Source organism: Cervus canadensis, chromosome 32 (genome assembly GCF_019320065.1).
Source record: "Cervus canadensis isolate Bull #8, Minnesota chromosome 32, ASM1932006v1, whole genome shotgun sequence".
Classification (NCBI taxonomy): Eukaryota; Metazoa; Chordata; class Mammalia; order Artiodactyla; family Cervidae; genus Cervus; species Cervus canadensis.
In genome coordinates, this window is record NC_057417.1 from 28,900,066 (window position 1) to 28,923,319 (window position 23,254).

Below are 23,254 nucleotides of genomic sequence, written 5' to 3' on the forward strand. Positions count from 1 at the left end.
GGAGGAGGAACAGCATATTTGTCTAGACTCCAAATATCTCCCCACAATATACTTATTAATGACAAAGGGAGAAATAATTACACAACAGGGGAGAAACCTGGCTAAGACACCACCTTAACCAAGTGATCAAAGTTAACATCAGCAGTATTGATTCTATGTACCTCTTAATATGTGCCCCAAGAGAGGTACAACATGCCTTTCACAATCTCCTTCCCAAGAATGCATAATCTCCATCAAATAACTGGCTAGTACTTTCACAAGTGCTGAAGTCATGAAAGACAAAGTAAGACCAAGATATGGCCCCAGACTGGAGGAAACTAAGGAGATATGACAACTTATATGTAAAATGGGGAAAATAAAACCAGAAAAATGAGATGAGTAGGATGGTTGGTAAAATTTAAACAATGTCTTAGTTTAGAGTATTATATCATGGTTAATTTCCTGGCTTGGATAATTGTACTATGGTTGTAAAAGATATTAACCTTAGGAAAATGCTATAGATTCAATGTCTGTGTTTCTCCCAACCGCACCTCTAAATTCTTATGTTGAAACCTAATCCCCAGTGTGATGGTATTTAAAGGTGGGGCCTTCAGGGAAGTGATTAGGTCATAAAGGTGGAGCCCTCATGAATGGGATTAGCACTCTTTAAAGACCCCAGGGAAGATACATTGAGAAGAGGGCTGTCTATGAACAAGGAAGAGAGCTCTCTCCAGATAAAGAATCTGGCAACACATTGATCTTAAACTTCTCAGCCTCCAGAACTGTGAGAAATAAATGTCTGTCATTTAAGCCCCCCAGTCTATGGTGGTTTGATACAACAGCCCAAAAAATGGACTAAGACAGGGAAGTTGGTGAAAGGAAAAGCTACACAAAAACTCTATTTACTAGTTTTTGTAACACTTATATAAATATAAAATTAAACTTTAAACAAGGTTTGAAAAAAGCCTGTAAAATTATTAAAATATATATGTATGATAATGTGATTGAAACATGGTCTGGAATGGCTATATTAGGAAACCACCTAAATATCCATCAATTGAGGGAATGGGAAATAAATTATGCTTTTCTACAGTGGAATACTACACAGCTGTTAAAAAGGAGGGGTCTCAAAAAAAAAAAAAAAAAGGAGGTGTCTCTATGGGAATATATCGCAAAATATTTTCTTGGGGGAAAACCAAGTTATAGAACAAAATAACATCATTTAATATTTGTTTAAGAAAATATGTTTACAATCAGGGACAAAGAGAATAGTAGCAGCCAAGGGTGGGGAGCCTTGGGAGTTTGGGATTAGCAGATGCCAACTGGTATATACAGAAAGGATAAACAACAAGGTTCTACTGTTTCGCATAGGGAACTATATTCAATATCCTGTGATAAACCAAAATGGAAAAGAATATGAAAAAGAATATATATATATATGTATATGCATAACTGAGTCACTTTGCTGCACAGCAGTAACAAACACATTGTAATTCAACTATACTTCAATAAAACACAAAAAAAGAAAAAGAAAATATATTCACAGATATACATATATGTGGAGAAAAAATCTGGAATGACATTTTAACAATGGGATTATGGAGGTGACACTGGAAGAGGAGAGAATGTTCATTTTTTACTTTACTCAGTTATTACCAAATGCTTGAACTTCTTTTTAGCAGTAAGGATATATCACTATCTTCATAATAAAAACAAACAATAATAATTCTGGCCTAGGAGCATACTCCTGTGGGTCCCACCAATTCATGCGGCAGGCTGATTCTGGGTTCAGCTCCATGCTGAGTCCTATAGTGGGCAGCACTGTGTGGGCACAGGCCCCAACTCAGGGGCTCACTCTTCATCTTTGGTGATGAAAACTTATCCAACTCAAGATGACCCTGTGATGGTTAATTTTATGTGTCAACTTGGTAGAGTCACAGTACCTAGCTTTTTGGTCAAATGTGAATGGATGTTGCCATGAAAGTATTTCTTTAGATGAGATTAACATTGAGGGAGTAAACTTTGAGTAAAGCAGATTACCCCTCCATAATATGATGGGCCTCATTCAATCAGGTGAAGGCCTTTAGAAAAAGACTGACCTCCCCTGAGAAAGAGGAAATTCTGTCAGTGGATTGCCTTCTGACCCCAGCTGCAACAGCAATTCTTCCCTGGGTCTCTGGAGCCTACCCTGCAGCTTTTGGAGGTGCCAACCCACTCCACCACATTAGCCAATTCCTCAAAAATCTCCCATATAATCTACTACCACACATTACTGGTTCTGCTTCTTTGAAGAACCTTGCCTAAAACAGACCCCCCATGCAAATGTCCTCTTAGTGGAGGGCACAAAGTGTTCTCTTAACACAGAAAGGAGAGGGATTTGCAGTTTGAGGAGGATGGTCCCAGGCAGAAGATGAGGAAGGGTCTTTGAAACAGAAACCTAGGGCTGGAGAGGAGTAGGGGTGAGGGGATAAGGAGTCCAGTTCCTGGAGCTGGAGCAAGACCTGAAGGGGCAGAGGACAAGGAGGCAGGCAAGGCTGGGTCTCAGAGTCCCTGGAGTCTAGTCACCCATTCAGACCTCTCTCTGTGAATGCCGAGGAGCTCCTGAGAGCTAGGAGCGAGGACACTGGAGACAGAAGCAAGTCGGTGGAGGGGGCGGGGCTTGAGGTGGGCAGGGCCATGAAAGGGGCAGGGCGTGGTGGGGTGGGGCTGGGCAGAGGCGGGGCTTGGGTGGGTGTGGCTTGAAAGGGGCGGGGGCTGTGGTGTGGTGGGACCTGAGGGGCGGGGCTGTGAGTTGGGCGGGGCTTGCGGTGGGTGGGGTTGTGAGAGGTGGGGCTTGAGGTGGGCAGCTCTTGAGAAGAGGGGCTTGTGGGGTTTTGTGTGTGTGTGTGTGTGTGTAGAAGAGGGGCTTGTGGGGTTTTGTGTGTGTGTGTGTGTGTGTGTGTGTGTGTGTGTGTGTGTGTGTGTGTGTGTGTGTGAATGGCCTCGCCTGGCCCTTTTGCTCATCAAATATCCACTGGATTATGAGGATCTTTCAGCTGGGGAGTAAGTCCCTTTCATCTTCGCACACACCTTGTCCCCATATCCCAAACACAAAAGGTGCTCCATGTATGCGTGCCTGACTCTGTTTCCAGGCGTCAGCCCTCCTACCCCAGCAGCTCTGCTAGAGCTGGGTTTACCCAGAGGAAGTGAAAGGAAAGGCAGAGCTGGCCAGCCCTGCGGCCGTTACCTCACGAGGTTCGCGCAGGGGCCAGGCCACCGGCAGCTCTGGTACACGCGCTGGACCACCGTCTCCGAGCCGTTCTGCACCTGGCAGGACACCGTGCGTGTCACCGTGTGATGGCACCAGTGCCTGTGGGGAGAGCAACAGTCACGTCAGTCCCGCCTGTTCCCCAGGCGTCTGACTGGGGATCAAAAGGCCGTCCGAGGCCAGAAGGGGCCCCTCCACATGCCTGCAGGGCCACTGCTGCTGGGCAAGGGGCCCACTGAGACCCTCTGCCCGGTCAAAGAGTAGCCACACCCCTTAGCCATCAAGCACCCCCCCCGCCCCACCCCCCGCATCATTCCAGTCTTCCAACAACTCCGTGTGAAATCAGGATGGGGCTGTACCCCTGCCAGGAAATCCCCCTCTGGAAGGGAAGACTGTCGGGGAGATGATTAGAACACAATGGAACGCGGGGTCATAGGGAGAATCACAGGATGAGCATGGGGCTATGAAACTGTGGGAACCCAGCAGGGCCCCCAACCCAGGTCCTAAGAAAGGGCTCCGGCTGAGAACTGAAAGATCCAAGTCAGCCAACCCTAAGTGTAGGGGCAAAGAGTGGGGACAATCCGCAGAAGAGACAGCAGAGTGAGCAAAGGCAAGGAGCTGAGACGGACCGTCGTGGGTTCAGAGACCTGCCTGCGGCCAGAAGACTGGAGGAAGGGGAGGAGCCAGGAGACAGGAAGAGGCCTGGAAGCTGCCAGGCTAGAAGTGGGTCTCATCCTGACGTTGGTGGGAGCCACTGAAAGACTCTGAGCTGTGGGCAATGACTCAGATGGCTCTGATTTTAGAAAAGCCCCTCTGGTGCAGTGTGTAAGAGCTGAGGAGGCCTGAGCTGGGACCCAGGGAGCTCGGGGTGCAGAACATGTGCAAACAATATGGTGATTGGATCAAGAAGGCAGACATCTCCCCCCTCCCATCTCCAGATCCTAGAAATTGAAAATCTAAAAGTAAGTCCCCCATGAAATCATCAAGACAGTGGCAGAGGAGGTCCCTTACTCAGTACCCCCCCAGTAACAATAATTTGGCAGTTGTCCTCAGACAAAAATGCCTTTGTGGGAGCTTTGGGATTTTTGCAAACTATTTATCTGATAAGGATTGATATCAAAATATATAAGGAACTCATAAAACTCAATAGCAAAAATTAATAACAATCCATAAAAAATGGCCAAAGAATCTGAATAGACATTTTCCCAAAGAATACATGTAGAATACATACAGATGGCCAACAGACACATGAAAAGGTACTCAACATCAGTTTGTGTAAGTCGCTCAGTCATGTCCCACTCTTTGTGACATGATCCCATGAACTATACAGTCCATGGAATTCTCCAGGGAAGAATACTGGAATGGGTAGCAGTTCCCTTGTCCAGGAGATCATCCTAACCCAGGTCTTCTGCATTGCAGGCGAATTCTCTACCAGCTGAGCTACCAGGGAAGCCTCATCAGGGAAATGCAAATCAAAATAAGGTATCACCTCACACCTGTTAGGATGGCTGTTATCAAAAAGACATGAGACAACAAGGATTGTTGAAGGTGGGGAAATAAGGGAACCATGGTACAGTGTTGATAGGAAGGTAAATCGGTGCACCCATTATGGTAGGTTCCTCAAAAAAATTAAAAATAGAATTATTATATGATCCAGGAATCTCACTTCTGGTTTATCTATCCAGTTCGGTTCAGCTCAGTCACTTCTATCCAAAGGAAACAAAATCAGTATCCCAAAGAAATATCTGTACCTCCTTGTTCATTGCAGCATTATTCACAATAGCCAAGATGGAAACAACGTAAGTGTCCATCAACAGATAAATGGATAAAGAAAATGTAGTGTACATTTACAAGGGAATACAATTATTCAACCATAAAAAAGAACGGAAACCTTACCATTTGTGACAACATGGATGAATCTAGAGGACATTATGCTAAGGGTGTAAGTCAGACAGAGAAAGACAAATCTGTATGATCTCATTTATAAGAAGAATCTGAAAATGTCAAACTCATAGAACCAGAGAGTAGGACAGTGGTTGTCAGGGGAGAGGGGGATGGGAGAGATGGGGAGATGTTGGTCAAAGGATACAAAATTCCATTTATAAGATGAATAAGTTCTGGGGATCTAATGTACAGTTTAGATCTGTACAGGGTGATTATGGTTCATAATACCATGCTATACACTTGAAGTTTGCTAAGAGAATAGATCTTCAGTGTTGGTACTTATGCTCTTATACACATAAAGAAAGGAGCTATGTGAAATGATAGGTGTGTTAATAATCCATGGTAATCATTTCACAATGCATATGCAATTAAATCATCACATTGTAAACTGAAAGAAATCAAGTTGTACAATCTAAATACTTTTTAAATTTGTCAATCAGAATTCAATAAAGCAGATAATACAAATAAAAAAGTCCCTAGGAGCCTTGGAAAACAAAAAGCAGTGGGACAGGTACTTTGAGGAATTTGAGGAGCTAAAAGCACCAGGGACTTAATGGAAGGAGGAAACACAGTCCAAAACACACAGGGAAGAATGGGCTCAAGGTGGGCGCACTGTAGGAGCAGCAAATGTGGCTAATGGGAGAGGGGAAGGGTGCAGAGGTGACTGTCAGAGGACCACAGTAGAAGGAGCCAGACAGGGAGGACCAGGATTCCTAGCCTTGCTGGTGTCAAGAATCAGGCATTGGTGTCATACAGATGAAGTAAGTTAGAAAGAGAAAAACAAGTACGTATATTAACGCATGTATGTGGGATCTGGAAAAATGGCATATAGATGATTTTATCTGCAAAGCAGAAAAAGAGACACAGACGTGGAGAACAAATACACGGATACCCAGGGGGAAAGCGGAGGGGTGGGGGGGCTGGAATTGGGAGACTGGAATTGACACACAGACACTGTTGCTACTGGGTATAAAATAGATAACTAATGAGAACATACTGTACAGAGCGGGGAGCTCTTTTTTTATTTCAATCTTTTTTTTTTTTTTTTTTTTATTAGTTGGAGGCTAATTACTTCACAACATTGCAGTGGGTTTTGTCATACATTGATATGAATCAGCCATAGATTTACACGTATTCCCCATCCCGATCCCCCCTCCCACCTCCCTCTCCACGAGCGGGGAGTTCTAACGCACTGTGGTGACCTGAACGGGAAGGAAGTCCAAAAAGGAGGGGATGCAGGTATAAATATGGCTGATTCACCTTGCTGTTCAGTAGAAATTCACACAACATTGTAAAGCAATACTTCAATAAAAAATTAATTAAAAAAAAAAGAATCAGGCATTGAACTCTCCTGTTTCATGGCGGGTGTGATCAGAATGGGTGCCTCAGAGGCTGATGACCTGCAGGAAAAACTGGGACTCTCTCAAGGTCAGACCGCTGAATTCTTGAACATTCTTTATCCTCTACCTATTCCACCAACCCACCAAGAGGCAAAGCAGCAATGAACCGGGAAACAGAAACAGCTAATGGAAAACCCCAAATGCCAAGAATTTCAAACTATTTAAGAAAAAAAGGCCAATACCCTGAAAGGCACTGACTCAACAGAGAATAAATCACACTTCAAGAAAAAACAATGAATGAAGCAATTGGAGATGCTGCCTATGGAGATGGTTGTCTCCAGTGTAATTCATGTCCTCAAGGAGACATAATCTTTCACACATAAGAAATACTATGAAATGAAAAAGTTAGATACCTTGGAAATGAAATATGACTGGGAAAAGAAAAAAGGCTCAACAGGTGGGCTGAAAATACAGAGTAGACAAATTAATGAATGAGCTGATGAAGGGATAACGTGAGCCACGACCTCTCCAAGGATGCACTGTAAAGGGACACAGAGATGGAAAATGTGTGAGCAAAGGTGAGGTACCCAGAGGACAGACCAAGTTCCAACACACATCTATGAGGGGAGACCAGAGACAGCACAGGAATGTACAGACTTGAAGCGATAATAAAGAATACATCCCAGAGCTGGAAAAAGACATGAATTCTTGTGTGTGTGTGTGTGTGTGTGAATAATTTTTTCATTTTTAAATATTTTTATTGAAGTACAGTTGATTTACAATGTTTCAGGGCACAGCAAAGGGATTCAGTATTATATATATATATATATATACACATATATATATATACACATACATACATATATATTCTTTTTCAGATTCTTTTCCGTTATAGGTGATTACAAGATACTGAATACAGTTCCCTGTGCTATATAGTAGGTCTTTACTATTTAGTTCATTTATGTATAGTAGTGTGTATCTGTTAATTCCAGATTCCTAATTTATCCCCCTCCTATCTTTCTGTTTGGATAATCACAAGTTTGTTTTCTATGTCTGTGAGTCTATTACTGTTTTGTTAAGAAGTTCATTCATATAATGCTGTTAGATTCTACATATGAGTGATATCCTATGATATTTATAAGACATAAGTTCTTAATTCGAAAGGGCCCACTGAGTGCTAAGCAAGATTAACAAAGAAATGAATGAAAGTGAATCAATAAAATCAAACACAGGCTTTTAAAAAATCAAATAGACAAAATTTGGATAATTATTGTTGAGAGACAAACAAAATACATAAGTAGACACTGAGGACAAGAAAAAAATTTCATACAGAGATTAGACATTGTAAATAAATATTGTGTCTGATCGTAACATCAAAATTTTTCAAAATCTCGACAACTGGACAATTTTCTAGGAAAATATATTGGCACTGTCAAAAATACCATGAAAGAACATGAAAAAGCAGTCAGAAGTCGACCCCTTTCCCCAAAGGCACCAATTAACCTGGTTCTGCCACCAGTCTGCTGCGTAACTTGAACCGAGCCTCAGTGAAATAAAGTCTACCTCTCAAGGTCATTGTGAGGATTAAATGAGCAGGTCCAGGCTACTGGTGTGTGAACGACATGGCACTACCTACCCCAAGGTGTCATGACTGATTAGCTGGCCACTTGAACCCCACAATGTTCATAAAAGTGTAAGAATTGTCCTTCCTACTTTTACAGATGGGAAAATAAGTAGTGGGAGGTGAATTTCCACTGCCCATGACTCAAATCAGAGGCCGAGTTGGGAAGGGAATCCAGTTCTCCTCTCCGGGCTTGTACCTACACAGTACAAACAACTGTCTCTGCCAGTTACGCAGGGAAGCCGGGCCTGGACCCTTCCTCCACGTCTACCAGGGGGCATCAGCAAGAATCTCGAGGGACGAACTGCTGCCCATTCCAAGGCCCATGCTCCACCCCGAGAGTTGCCCCTGGCGATCTGGAACAAAGTCCAGCCACTTCTGGGTCAGCGCTTTCTATAGGGAAATGAGCTATGAATTGGAAAACATTTTCAAATGCCTCGATTCATCATCTCCAGACACTTGATCTTTTAATGGGCTGTAAATGGCCTCCCAAAATCAAAACCTGGCCAAAAACAACCAAGAAGGCAGGCAGAGACAAGGAAGGAGGGCTCCGGGTCTTTTCAGATGGAATTCTAAACCCTGTTCATCCCCAGGCTCCCGAGGTTCTGGGGAATTTTGGGAGAAGACACTCTGCCCTCACATGGGGTCCCCCTTAGAATCCCCAGGTCCTGGGTATCACACCTATGTCTTCTGCTTGCTAGGTGGCATCGCACCACCGCCCACCCTCACCCCCACCCCTGACCATGATGAGTGCACAATGGTGGGTGAACAAGGCTATATGGGCTACAGAATGACTCCACCCAGAGACCGGCTCGACAGTGGAAGTATAGCTCGTGATTGCACCGGAAGGACTGCACCGGAAGGACTGGCCAGGGGCGCAGAATTTGGGAGTGGCAGGGGTGGTCTTCAAACTGCCTAGGAAGTGAGGGTGGCCTCAGCAGCCTCCATCAGGATCGGGGGAGGGGGGATGACTGGCATTATTTGGGGACATCATCTCAGCAATATCCGTTCACCATTGCCACCCGCCCTCCAATTGAGCTTTCATGGTGGGTCCAGGATGGGAAACTGACTCCCAGATTTGGGGACAAATCTGCTCTCCTCCATGCTTGTTTCCTTAGGAGGAGAGGCCCAGGGCTACAGTCTATAGGGTGTCACACAGAGTAGGACACAACTGAAGCGAATTAGCACGCACGCACATACACACACACACACACACACACACCGCACCTCTGATATGTGTTAGTCTCTCAGTCGTGTCCGGCTCTTTATGACCCCATGGACTGTAGCCCGCCAGACTCCTCTGTCCATGGGGATTCTCCAGGCAAGAATACTGGAGTGGGTTGCCATGCCCTCCTCCAAGGGATCTTCCTGACCCTGGGATCGAACCCAGGTCTCCCACATCGCAGGCGAATTCTTTACCATCTGAGCCACCAGGGAAGCCCGATCTACCCCTAATGGAGAAGAGCAACCGATGTGGCCCTGCTCCACCTGGCCCCCAGAGGGGCCGCTCCCAAGCAGCTTTCACCACACTAAGTGTCTGGCTCTCTGACTTGGTGAATCGTGAAATCCTTCGTTGAGTCCTTTGGGAAAAACCAGTGCTAAGTGGCTTTAGGAAACCATGTCATGATGAAACGGAGAGGTCTTCAGAACACCCCCAGCCCATGCCCTCCTCTGAACAGGACTAACCAACCCGTCTCTGATGCTATTTTACCCAGGAGATGCCACTGCAGCAGTCCTCCCCGCCTTAGCCCCGGGACCCCCTCCCCCACCGACCCCTGAGCCCCAGTCCTGTCTGAGCTTTGCTCTGGGACCTGATCTCGCCTCCCCCACCGACTCCTGAGCCTGACCCAAGCCTGGGGGCATTGACAGTGCCCTCCTTCCCACAAGGACCACACAGTCTGCCCCCATGTTCCTGGCCCACGCTCTGCTCCACTCCCATGTGGCATCACCTCAATGCTTCCTCTTGAACTCCCAACATATGTGCCCCACTTGCACGGACACACCTCGTCACAGCCCATGGAACACCTCAAGACACACCACTGCAACCTATCCACGACTGAGACCATTGCTCTCCAAACCCTTGTCGCTCCATCTTGGTGACCAGCTGCACTAAGCTTCTGGTCCCCTGACCCAGAATCCCCAGGGGGAAGCTGCCCCACCCTCCATCTTTTCCCTCCCTCACGCTCCATGGCTGACCAGCCCTACATCAGCAGAGTCCTACCTGCACCCTGGCCCTGGGCCCATGGTCCTGATACCCACAGTCCAGCCCCTGCTGGTCTGCCAGTCTCCCTGCAGTCTCCTCCAGGTGCCACCAGAGGGCGCTCCCTAAACCACAACCCATGGGTCCTGAGCACATAGAGACCTTCTCCTGCAGAGTCGGGCCCAGCCCCTCAAGACTGGTTTCCTGGTTGACAAAGCAGTTTCACATACATTGTCATAGGATGACTTGTATCCCCCCAAATTCGTATGCTGAAGCCCTAACCCTAGTTACCTCAAAATCTGACTATTGGCAATAGGGTCTTTTAAAGAGATAATTACATTAAAGTGAGGTCCTTACAGTGGGTTCTAATCCAATATGACTGGTGTCTTTATCAAAAGAGGAAATTTGGATGTGATATGAACAGAGGCGGGGTGGGGGGGGGGTGTTTCTCTGGTGGCTCAGACGGTAAAGAATCCGCCTGCAATGAGGGAGACCCAGGTTCGATCCCGGCGTCAGGAAGACCCCCTGGAGAAGGGAACAGCAACCCACTCCAGTGTTCTTGTCTGGAGAACCCCATGGACCAAGGGGCCTGGCGGGCTACCGTCCAAGGGGTCTCAAAGAGTCAGACCCGACTGTTGACTTTCATGAACAGAGGGAAGGAGGCCTCAGGAGAAAGTACCTTTGCCAGGACCCTGATCTTGGACTTCCAGCTTCCAGAACCATAAGGAAAGTAATTTCTGTCGTTTCAGCTGCCCCCTGTGCAGTACTGGGTTATGGCTGTCCCGGTCAACTCACTCGCGTACATGACCTTGTTCAACTTCTACTTTCGTTCAACTTCTCAACAAGTCTCAGGTAGGAATTCTACCAAGAAGGAACCCAGACTGCAGGGGAGATTCAAGGTCACGCAGTGATAAGTGATCAGTGTAGGTTCTTCTTTTTTTTTTTTAATTGAAATATAATTAACCTACAATACTATGTGTTTCCGGCTTACAACAGAGCGGTTCAATATTTCTACACCTCACAAAATGATCACCATAATAAGTCTTGTGACCATCTGTCACTATACAAAGTTTTCACGATATCATGAATTATATTCTCCGGACTGTACATTCTATCCCTGAGATTCATTTATTTTGTAACTGTAAGTTCATCCCTTTTATCTTGGGTCTTGAAGGGCAGCCTTCTAATTCCAAACCTCATGTGGTATCCACGTGGCCATGAAGGACAACGGAGAGTTAGTAAATACCGCATACTGTTAGCAAATACAGCATACTCCGGCAGGCCCTCAGGGGACCACCTCACACGCCAAACAGCAGGCAGAGGGGCCAGCCCCTGCCTCATGTGTGAAACCATCGGGACAATTGCTGAGGGTGATTCGGGCCACAGCAGAGCCCACGGGGTGGGCTCCGAGCGGGTCCTGTCCCCTGCCCCCTCCCCTCTGCGGTTACCTAATCGGGACCTCCTCACACAACCCTGGGCAGTCAGACCTGCTATCACGCCAGTTTTCCAGGTAAGGAAGCCAAGGCATATCCAAGGCCACCCAGCAAATCAACGGACAACCCAGATTCAAGCCCAGCCCTTAGTCACCTGGCTACCCTGCTGGCTTGACCTGAAGCTCGCCCTGAGAGCGTGGGTCTCTGCAGACAGGGGTCTGTCCACCTGGGGCCATGCTGCCAGGAGGGGACAGGGCCGCAGACCGTGACAGACAGAGGCAGCGGGGTGGGCGGGGGGCTTGGGGGGTGGGGGTCGTGCTGCTGACGGAAACTGTGGAAGCCCGGGAGCTGGCATTTGCAGAGGCCTAGGTCCTGGGAGGGAGTCGGGATCCAAGCTAGATCTCCCCAGCCCATAGCGAGGAGCCAAATCTAACAAGAGGAAACACGACCAGGCAAACGTGGAGTCCAGCACTGCAGCCCCAAAACCCAGCGGACGAGCCCCAGATGGGGTGCAGTGGTTCTCGCCAACAATAAGTTCACTATGAGTCAGCAGAGTGTGCGGTCCACAGCAGGCAAAGGCGATCTCAGGCCGTCTGAACAGCAGAATAATGTTGAGAACATCCCTGCTCGCCTCTGCACCGGCCCAAATACGGCGGACCCTGGGCTGCACCACCCAGAGCCCCTCAATGCAGGGTCTTTAGCCCCAGGTGCTAGAAACACTGCCAGGGGTCATTCAGCCTCGGCTGCCCAGAACCACCTCCCCCAGGTCCCAGGTCTTCCTGGGGCCCCATCCAGTGTCTGGTCCCTGCACAAAATGAAAGGCCCAGTCATATGGACCGCAGGACAAGTGGGAGGGCCATTGGAGGTACAGGGTCCACATCACAGCTCAACTTCTGCCTCTAACTCCTGCTTCAGCCCACCCCACCCCCCGCCCCAGCTTCCACAGGCATCAATCTTAAGAGCCGCCCTAAGACACATCCTCCCTCTTGGACCCCCATGGAGAGGAGCAAATTGAGAGGCGGTGCGCTGGGAGGAGAGGGCTGCTGGCCGCTGTCCTGCGAGCAGGAGACGACAGGGCTGGGAGCGAGGCGGGGCTGAGGATCAGTGAGCATCCACGGGAAGAGGACAGGTCAGAGGCCCACGATCTGGGGAGGGAGAGGGGAAGGCCCCATGCCCCCCAGGCTCCCACCTGCCCTCTCCAGTAGATGAGACCTGTTGGCAAGGGATCATTCAGACATATTCAGATATATGGGCTTCCCTGGAGGTTCAGTTGGTAAAGAATCCTCCTGCAATGCAGGAGACCCAGGTTCAATCTCTGGGTCGCAAAGATCTCCTAGAGAAGGGCATGGCAACCCACTCCAGTATTCTTGCCTGAAGAATCCCTTGGACAAAGGAGCCTGGCGGGTTATAGTCCATGGGGTTGCAAAGAGTCAGACACGACTGAGCAACTAAGACTTCAGATATATTGAGCAGAAACAAGCTGAAGGCCACAGTGGGGTAGCTTGGGAGCCCAGCTCTGCACCCAGAGATAAGTACAGGGGAACCAGATGACCCTTGCTCGCGGGGCCACCAAGGGCCCAGAGCAGGGTCAGAATATGGAGACCATCAGAAGGTAGACTTCCACTCAGGCTGGAAAGGTGTCTGCTCCCAGAAGGGCGGGCCACGGTGCAATGAGCTGCCCATATAGTTGTAGTGGGTGCCCTGTCCTAAGAGGTGATGGGTGAGCAGAGGCAGGACCCGCACTCAGTGGATGGAGGGTGAACATACACAACTGGCCCTCAAAGAGCTTGGAGGAGACTCACCCTATTGGAAAAGAGGAGGTAAGACACAGAAGATTTTCAAATGAGATGGGAACCTGGTCAGTGGGGTTCCAGGAAGACCAGCTGGTGGCAGAGGCCAGAGGCTGAGCCCATTCGGGATAAACAGGCACAGTCCTTGAAAGCATCAGCCAAGGCCCCACGGAAGCCCCCTGAAATGGCCTTTACCACCTAGGTCGAAACCGGGCCCATCCATGGGCTACCATGCAGCATCTTGCAACAAATAATCGTCCAAGAAACTGGCTGACATTTCTCTCCATCTCTCATCTCTCATCCACGTAAACCACTGTCTGGAGTTAGGGCTTTGTTTGTGTAAGGATAATTGAATGTGTGTTACACTAAGGCCTGATGGGTTTTCAGGGCACAAAAACCAATAGGAGTGTTTGGATAAGCAGATCAATTTGCATGCATCTCCTCCCAATCGTTTTTACTGGAACTCTCCGTTTCAAGGCAACACTGGGGAGGAATTTAAGTACATGTGAGGTCACTGGCTTTCAGAGGGAAAGGATGCTGATCGGAAAGTCCCGTGGCAACTGACCAAATGTTTCTGCAAGAAAGGAGCGTGCTGGCACAGACTCCAGGGTGCCAAACAGAGACTTCGAGGGGTAATTCAGATTCGTGGGCGGGTGGGGGGTGTGCTGGAGAGCCAGCAGACCCCGGGGATCTCGGCTGTGCTGCAGGCAGCCTCTGGGCTTCCTCCCACTTCATTATTGTCTACACTCATCCTCTAGCACCTTCCACAGCGGGGAATTCTTGAGGCCTCCCCCACCAGAAGGGAAGCTGGAGAGAGCCCTGCACGGAACATCAGCTACTTAGGAGTTGAATTTCTCATTCAGAGGAGGGCAGCTAAGGGAGTATATGATTTGGCCGAACCGACCGTGTGGTTTTTGAGCATTTATATCGATCCGCATCTACTCCCCTTAATGGGAGCACCAGAATCAGCGAGTTGTGAGAAGATGGGGCCAAATGCGTTGTGTGGGATCAGCGTTCCTGCACATGTTTAGGGGGACCACATGCTGAGACGCTCTCTGGCCACAAAGAAACCCCCCCATGACCAGCACTGGAACTGACCAGCACTTTTCCTGAGTGCCCACAGTGCATCAACAAGGTGCTGTTCATTCATTCTGGACCTCCCAATGGTCCTAGGTATCCACAGGGGACCAGGATGCATTTGGTCAGTGAGTGATCTCTGTGGAGAGTAGAGCCTTCTCGTGTCCAAGATCAGGATGGACCCAGCAGTGTTTTTCTCAGAAGACATAGTCCTTTGTCGTCTTTCTCAAGTGCATCATCTCTCAAAACCACCTCCTGACTCAGATTCTGTGGGGACAGGCCCAGGAACAGGCAGGTGTAATGGGTTCCCAGGTGATGCTGAGTAGGAAGGAGTGGCACTAACGAGAAAGTCTTCTTTCTCCCCTAGTCTCTTTCCTGGATTGGAGAGACGCGGATTGGCCCAGCTCCTTCACCCACACCACGCCCCAGTAGGTCTAGTTGCTTTGGGTCAGATGCTCACTCCTAGGTGGCTGCGGGGGAGGGGGAGTTACATGGTACAAAACAAGGGGGCCCAGGACCACGACAGCAGGTACTCTGGGGAACTGTGTCCCTTTAGAACAGACTCTGAGACAGGCAGGCCCAAGCTGACCTCTCATAGGTGACACGTGTGTCCCAAGTAATCATCTCCTCCTCCTCCTCCTCCTTCCTTAGGCATAGACCTCTGGGTTTCTTCAGACTCTGGGCATCAGTAAGGAAAGTAGGCAAAATCATAATCTCATTGGTTGAGGCACAGGCACGTTCACCCAGTTCTGGTCAATGACAAGAGGAAGTTGGCTAAAGGGCTTCTGGAAAACATTATCCCCTATGGGAGAAAGCAGGGAGTGCAAGAAGGGAAGCTTATCCTTATTTCTAGACAGAGTTGTATGAGAACGTGATGCCTGGAGCTGTGGCAGCCATATTAGAGCCATGAGGAAAGATAGCCCGGGGAAGGCAGAATAAAGGACAGGGCCCTTGAGCATGTGATGCTGTTGAATCAGCTAACCTTGGAGCCACCCACTTCTTAATACGCAAAATATTAAATCACCTTGTTGTGTGAGCCCATATCACACAACATGTAGCTTTTTACAACCACCTAAAAGCAACCTAATGGAAACCTGCTATCAAACAACACTGTTGAGACATAAGAATGTGAGACCAGGAGGCCCAGTTTGTGCTCGACCTGCACCACTTACCACCTGCGTGACCTTGGGCAAGTCTCAACTTCAGAGTCTCAGTTTCTCATCTGCAAATGGGAGCCCACCTTCCAAGGACTGCCAGAAGTCTCAAGAGGAATAACATCTGTATGAATGTAATCTGCAGACTGCAAACCTCTAGGGAGGTAATAGGTGTTACTTTCAAACTATAAAGATTTACTTCGTAATGCAAATCATGGTCCTGAACTAGCTTGATCTCTTCTGGGATGAAAGAAGACTTTGCTCTTTACCCAGTGGTATCTGCATTTTAAAAATATTTATGTGCTTATTTTTTTTGCTGTGCTGAGTTTTTGTTGTGGCACATGGACTTAGTTGCCTTTCGGTATGTGGGATCTTATTTCCCCGACCAAGGATCAAACCCGCCTCCCCTGCATTGGAAGACAAATCCTTTTGGTTTTTTAACCTCTTATTTTGTATTGAGGTATAGCCGACTAACAAACAATATTGTGACAGTTTCAGGTGAACAGCGAAGGGACTCAGCCATACATGTATCCACTCCCCCAAACTCCTCTCCCATCTGAAGGTGAATTCTTAACCACTGAACCATCAGGGAAGTCCCTGGAATCTGCATTTTTTTCCTCCACTAGATGATGAACAGTCTCAGAGGCTGTGTCTAGGTCTGTGAGGGTTACATTGCTGTGGTTTGACCAACCTTGGTTTGGGGTCTTAGGATCCCTGGGATGTAAATGCTTCACTTCCATAAACATCAGTGTAGCACATGCCCCAAGATTCCCACAGCTGAGTGCCAGCCACGGTGCTGACTCTGCCTGGTGGGCCCAAGTGGGCATCACTCGCTGATCCCACCAATGTCCATGGAGCCCCCTGCCTCATGCAAAGTCCCCCAGTGAGCTGCGTGTGGCCCTGTGCACTCTGGGATGCAGGAAATGCCCAGGTCCTGGGGAGTCAAGAGAATCAGGCTACAGTTCCGCCTCGCTGAACAGGCTTCATGGCATCCGAGCCTCTGTGACCTCCTTTATAAAATGGGAATAATAACATGCAGCCTGGGATCCACAAAAAATAAATGAATGTGAGAGCCGTTTGTCACTTGTTAAGGAGCATCAGTAAGAGTGATGCCATGGTTATTATCACCGAGACTGTTGGGAAGACGGCGGCTGCAAACTCACTGGAGCCTTCCCTGACGGCCCAGCCCCTTGGAACTCAAGAGTGCCCGTCTCTGAGAATCCCTGCTGCAATGTTCAGGGGGAGGAACAGCACCCCGCGAGGGAGCGGACACATGGGAAGCCCACCTCTCCTCAACCCCCACCACTGTAGATGTGCTGGAAGGCTCTCCCACTTGGTGACGTAGTCGGAATGTGGTTTAGGTGTGTTTTTCTGGACAGCGTCTTGCTATGGACTTAGATGGAGGATTAAGAAAGCTTTGTACCCTCAAGAAGTTTTGCAAAGATCATCCTGTCCCTACCCCGGCTCTTTACAGGTGAGAAGAAAAGGGAAGGACCCAAGATGGATGGCATGCTGGTGGCAGAGCCTGGACAAAAGCCAGGACTCCTGTTTTTAATTTTCTCCCATCCTCCTACAATCAGCCAGGCGAGTGGTTCCCAGTGTTCACTTGAGGGAAAAGAAAAAAAAAAAGCTGATAAGAATCTGAAGAATGTGACGGCTGAAAGGGACTGACTGTGGAATCTGCATTTGATACCCGCCCGAGGATCACACACAATCACGACCAAGCGAGTCTCCCGTGCGCCAAACACCTTCTGGACCTGCATCCATTTCCAAAGGAACAGGGTTTGGGCTCTCAACTCCGGGCCCAGCTGGGTGGCCCATGACACCCCAGAAACCTGCAGTTGTCGGAGCCTCTAAGGGATTCCTCAATTCCCCTGCAAAGGGCAGAATTCGGGAGAAGGAATGCCGCCTTCCGAATTAAATCCCGCTGTTTGTGAACTCTGCCTTTTCTTTGGGATCCCCACTTCTCAAACCTGCCTTTGCTTCCTAATCTCTTAGCGGTCTCTTGCTCTCAGCACCCTTCACTGGCAGCTCATCACCCCCTCCAGCAGGCAGCAGGGAAACAGGGGTTAAAACCAGTGGATCCTGCACTTTTCATCCAAGACAAGCCAGTGGGTTCCAGGGACCTTCCTCACAGGAGCCTCCAGGGCCCTGACTTGGGGATCCAGCTGCAGGAATTGCTGTGTGACTTGTTCGGGCCCCATCCCTCTCTGGGCCGCCACCTCCTCCTCAGCAGCAGATGGAACAGACAAGACAGCCTCCGAGCTGGGGGATTGTTATCGAGGCCATCACCCTTCACCTCAGCAGAAGGGCCCGAGAAACACTGCCCCTCGCCTAGAAGTCAGACAGCTGGGAATCCAGACTGGCCAAGAGAGGTACCACATTCTCCAGTCGGCCAGGGCCAGGCTTCTACTGCCCACGGGGCTGGCGGTGTCGGGGAAAGCCTTGACCTACACCCTCTCCGGGCAGGTAGTTCTGCAAACACCTGAGTCTGCAGAATCCCCCACACCACCCCACAGGGACTCTGATCCCCTCGAACCACACCCACCTGGGCGGGGGCCCTCCTGCTGGTGGCAGTTCATCTTCCCTGGTCCCCCCGCCCCAGGATGTTCTGCTGGCCTCCCCCTCCCCTCCTTTCCTGTCACCTGCAGGCCGCCCACCTCCCAATCCACGGAGAATGCTGAGGCCCCCGGTGTGCACTCCCTCGGCTCCCCCGCCAGCCTCCTCCAGGCTTACCCGGCTCATCCTCCCCCTCCCACTCACCGGGAAGAGGTGGCCTCTGCGCCTCTCAGCTCACCTGGGATCAGGAGGCTGTGCCAGCTGTCCCCCCCGCCTCCCAAGCTCCATATAGTCCAGGCTTTCACGTCCATCCTCCGCTGGATCTTCGTCCAGCGACCCACAGGCTCCGGGCTCTCGCATCAGACCCCAGTCCCCACGCCCAGGCTCATCCTTCTCTCTCCTTCGCTTCTTTGGGGCCACAGTTCTCAAAAGAGGAGTCCCAACGCCCCGGCCTCCTGAGTCTCCACTCCTGACTCTCTGAGCCCCATCAACACCTCCTCTTCCTCCTTCCTCTCTGAGCCTCATCTAGACGTTGGGGTCCCCCAGGTCCCATGAATCCATCCCGCTCCCTCTATGCCCGCCTTTAGGGAGCTCGTCTACTCCAGGTGTCTAGACGGAAGGCCCCTGGTCATCGTCTCCAGGCCATCCGGGCACTGGACTGTTCCCAAGCTCAAAAGCGAACCCAGCGTCCTGCACACCAAACCGGCTCCCCTTCCCCATGACTCGGCCCTTCACTCAGCAAACGTCCCCCGGCATCTCAGCCACCTCGCCTGCACCAGGGCTTTATGCTGTCTCCTTAGCACCCACTGGGCCTCCCCTGCTGGCTCCTGCTGCCATTGGTCCCCGCCTCCTGGTCCCTCCCAGGACACTATTCTGCTTCCTCCAGTGCCCCCCACCCCAACACCGGGGCAGGAAATGATCCTTAGCATCCAGCATCAGCATCAGTCAGGCCTGAGGAATGTTCGTGAGGAGGACGGGCATTTGCAGAAGCCTGGAGGTTCTAGAACTGCCAGAGAAACGGCTGCGTGGGGCTGGAGGGGTCATGTGGTTCCAGCCTTGGCCTGAGTACAGGGAAGCCCTCGAAACAGTCTGCAAGCCAGGGCAGGATGTGAACACAGCTAAGTTCCAGAAGGTTTTCTCCAGCAGCCCCTGCATGCGCGACCCCAGGGCTGAGACCCCACCCCAAGACGGCAGCCTCCAGAGAAGCCGGGTGGAAGGCAATCCCTCAGCCCCGCTTTGTTCTCCACTGTGACTGAAGGCAGATGTCCCCCCCATCGGGCAGCCCACCTTCCCCTCACCTTTCCCCTCTCACGCCGCTGTTCTGCCCAAGTCCTCCAGGCACCGTGGGGTCAGCCACAAAAAAAGAGACAGGATCACCGGAGAAGAACTGCCCCTCTCCCCTGGAACCCGGCGGAGACAGACTCTTTCAAGTTCTTGGTTTGTTTCTGCAGAGCCATTCCCCCACTGTCCCGCTGATGAAAGGCCTTTCCTCCCAGGAACCCCTGCAGACAGGCGGCTCCCACAGAGCCCCCCAGGAGGGCCCTTCCGTCTGCACCTCATCTGTCCTGGGAGCACGGCCGCAGGGGCTGGCCTGGCTAGTGCACTCCTACAGGCGGGCTTTACCGTGAGATCGCGACAGAAAATTAAAGCCATCACAAGCTGCAGGATGCGAGGAAGCAGGCCACCCAACGGTCGGTCACATGAGACAAAGCTGAAAACTAATGACTTGCAGTTTCCCTGCTAGAAAGGTTTCTTTTCATCAGGTCTGTGGTGGGATGGCTGAGCTTTTGGTTAGAATTCCTCAGAATAAGAGTTTCTCCTCTCCAAAAGAGACCTCACAACAGGACATTGGGGATCAAATGACGGCGAGGCCTGCAGACCCACTGCTTTTCTTTTCTCTAAACCATTTTATTGAGGTACAATGGACATACGAAAAGCTGTACATTATCTAATGGATACAACCGGATGAATTCAGAGACAAGTATACGTTAGGGAAACGATCACTACAATCTCTGCCACAAATACATCCATCACTTCTTCCAATGCCTCAGTTTCCCTACCTAAAAAAATGGAGATAATACCAGCACCTAACTTGTGGGTCTTTCCAGGCAGCGCTAGAGGTAAAGAAGCTACCTGTTAATGCAGGAGACCTAAGAAGATACAGGCTTGATTCCTGAGTCAGGAAGATCCCCTGGAGGAGGGCATGGCAACCCACTCCAGTATTCTTGTCTGGAGAATCCCCATGGACAGAGGAGCCTGGTGGGCTACAGTCCATAGGGTCGCAGAGTAGGACACAACTGAAGCGGCTTAGCACAGCGCAACCTGTAGGTCACTGTGGGGAATAAATGAGTTGAGATACAGGTAGATCAGCTGGCCCAGAATAAGCATCAATGAAGGCTTTGCCATTGTAACTGGTTGTCAAGGATGTTCCAGGAACTGCAGTGGGCAAGAGAGACCGTGTCTAAGCTCTCAGGCCTCTAGAATTGGGTCCAAATGCAGAGATGGCTCCCTGCCCCAGAGAGCCTTAGAGGAGATCTGAGGAGCACCACCGAGGAGGATGGAGAGGAGGACGCAGACTCTCCTGTCCTTCTCCAGTTTCCTGGGTCCAGCTGTCACTCAGCCAGATGGGTGGACACACACCCAGGATATGCAGGGCCTTGGGCGGGGCGTGTCATGGCCCCTGCCTGGGATGAGCTCACGGCTCAGACCCAGTCAGCCCTTCAGGAAGGTAAGCAACAACCAGGATCCCCAGCAGACCCCAGCACTTCCAGCAAAAAGGGAGTGACCCACACACACATTCCCACGTGGGCTTGTGTGTAAGCAAACACCCAAGACCGGAGAAGCTCCCATCTTGTGCTGGAACCGGACGCCCCCGGCGAAGCAAACAAGCTTCTTTTCTTCGCCATCTGCTCCATCTGCTCCGGCTCCCAAGGCTGGGGCTCTCCCCTCCTCCCCCTCCCCCTTTCCTTCCGCTGCCCCATCCCCCATGTGGCTTCTGTTACCACCGCCAGGCAGCGCTGACCTCCGCACAGAAGGCTTTGGTTAGCGGGTCAGGCTGGAGACGCAGGGCGGGGGGCAAAGGGCACAGGCCCAAGAGGAGACCTATGGAGGGGGATGCTCTAGGAGGGAACCCTGGAGCCACAGGGGAAGAGAGAGAAGGGTAAGGAGCTCTGGGGGGCGGTTTTGGGGGACCCCCAGCTGGCCAGGCCCTTCCCCCCACCCCCATCAGCCCCCACTCCACCCCAGAACAGCCCCCTGCAGCTTCTCAGCCCTAGAGAAGCAGTTCCCAGTTCCTGAGACCTCACCAGATATTTATATTGAGGCTGCCACAAGGAATTTTCTGGAAAACTCCTCCTTCTCCGCCCACTCCCACTTCAAAGGAAGAAGCCAGACCCCTAAAGCTGGTGGCCTCTGTGGCTCCTTTAAAGTGGCTTCTGGAAAGTGGGTCTGATGGGAACAAAGCACAGAAGAGGCCTCTGCTCCAGGACCCCTCGGAATTCCAGACCAGCCCTGGAGGGAGGGGGGAGGCCAATGCCTCAGTTTCCCGGAAGAGGGTGGATCAGGCACTCGCTCGTGGGTTCACTTTTGTCCCTTGCTCTTGTCCCCAGTTATCTGCACCCATGACTAGCTGAAGTTTGGGTCTTTGCTCCCAATGGGTGTCTGACCTGTAGACTTGTAGTCAGGCAAGGCTGACTTTGCCTCAGTCGACCGCACAGTTCCTGGCACTCACGGGCCCACTTAGAGCATCTGAGTGTGAATTCACAGTCTTCTCCCTGCTCTGGGGACTCTGGAGAAAGGCTCTGGTTCTCATCTTCCCTGAATGGTCCTCTTTCCCTTCCTCACCCGAGGCCCTTCTCTTGCTCACAAAATCCTTTCCAGTTCAGGACAACTGATCAGACTGGCTAAAATATCAAAACTATGTATTATATTATTGAGTGCATGGCTAAGTTGGAGAGAAAGGAAAGGGATTTATACAAGAGGCGAGAAACTAATCATTGCAGATGTTGACTGCAGTCATGAAATGAAAAGATGCTTGCTCCTTGGAAGGAAAGCTATGACCAACCTAGACAGCATATTAAAAAGCAGAGACATTACTTTGCCGACAAAGGTCCATCTAGTCAAAGCTATGGTTTTTCCAGTAGTCATGTATGGATGTGAAAGTTGGACGACAAAGAAAACTGAGCACCAAAGAATTGATGCTTTTGAACTGTGGTGTTGGAGGAGACTCTTGAGAGTCCCTTGGATTGCAAGAATATCAGACCAGTCCATCCTAAAGGAAATCAGTCCTGAATAGTCATTGGAAGGACTGATGCTGAAGCTGAAACTCCAATACTTTGGCCACCTGATGCAAAGAACTCCTTAGAAAAGACCCTGATGCTGGAAAAGATTGAGGTCAGGAGAAGGGGATGACAGAAGATAAGATGGTGGGATGGCATCACCAACCTGATGGACACGAGTTTGAGTAGGCTCCGGGAGCTGGTGATGGACAGGGAAGCCCAGTGTGCCGCAGTCCATGGGGTCGTGAAGAGTCAGACACGACTGAGCGACTGAACTGAACTGAACTGAGAAAACGGAGAGGGAGCACAGGCTTGCAAGGATAACAGGTCACAGCGGGTCAGAGGCTCCAGGGGCGGCTGCTCCCAGAAGGCGAGAGCTGTGGAGCAGCTCGTACAGGGTCAGGAGGAAATCTGCCCAAAGTGGGGGAGAGTTTGGAGATGACTCGGTAAAAACTCAGAAAAGCTAAGGGAACAAAAACAACCATGAGAATCGTGATTCAAAATTGGGCCAAAGGGACTGCCCTGGCGGTCTAGGGGGTGTATAGTTTCTCTTCTGCAAGATGAAAAGGGTCTGGAGATGGATGGCGTTGATGGTTGCACAATAATGTGAATACACTTAATGCCGCTGAACTG

General features: G+C 50.2%; 1 protein-coding gene across 3 annotated transcripts in view; it reads right to left on the reverse strand.

Annotated features, from left to right (window-relative positions):
• The window catches only part of COL26A1 (collagen type XXVI alpha 1 chain), a 165,371-nt gene that overhangs the window by 120,322 nt on the left and 21,795 nt on the right, over positions 1-23,254 (reverse strand). For all 3 annotated transcript variants that reach the window (XM_043456419.1, XM_043456417.1, XM_043456418.1), the window contains exon 2: positions 3,206-3,328. In XM_043456419.1, coding sequence (XP_043312354.1) covers positions 3,206-3,328 — 123 coding nt within the window. The remainder of the gene's footprint in view (positions 1-3,205; positions 3,329-23,254) is intronic.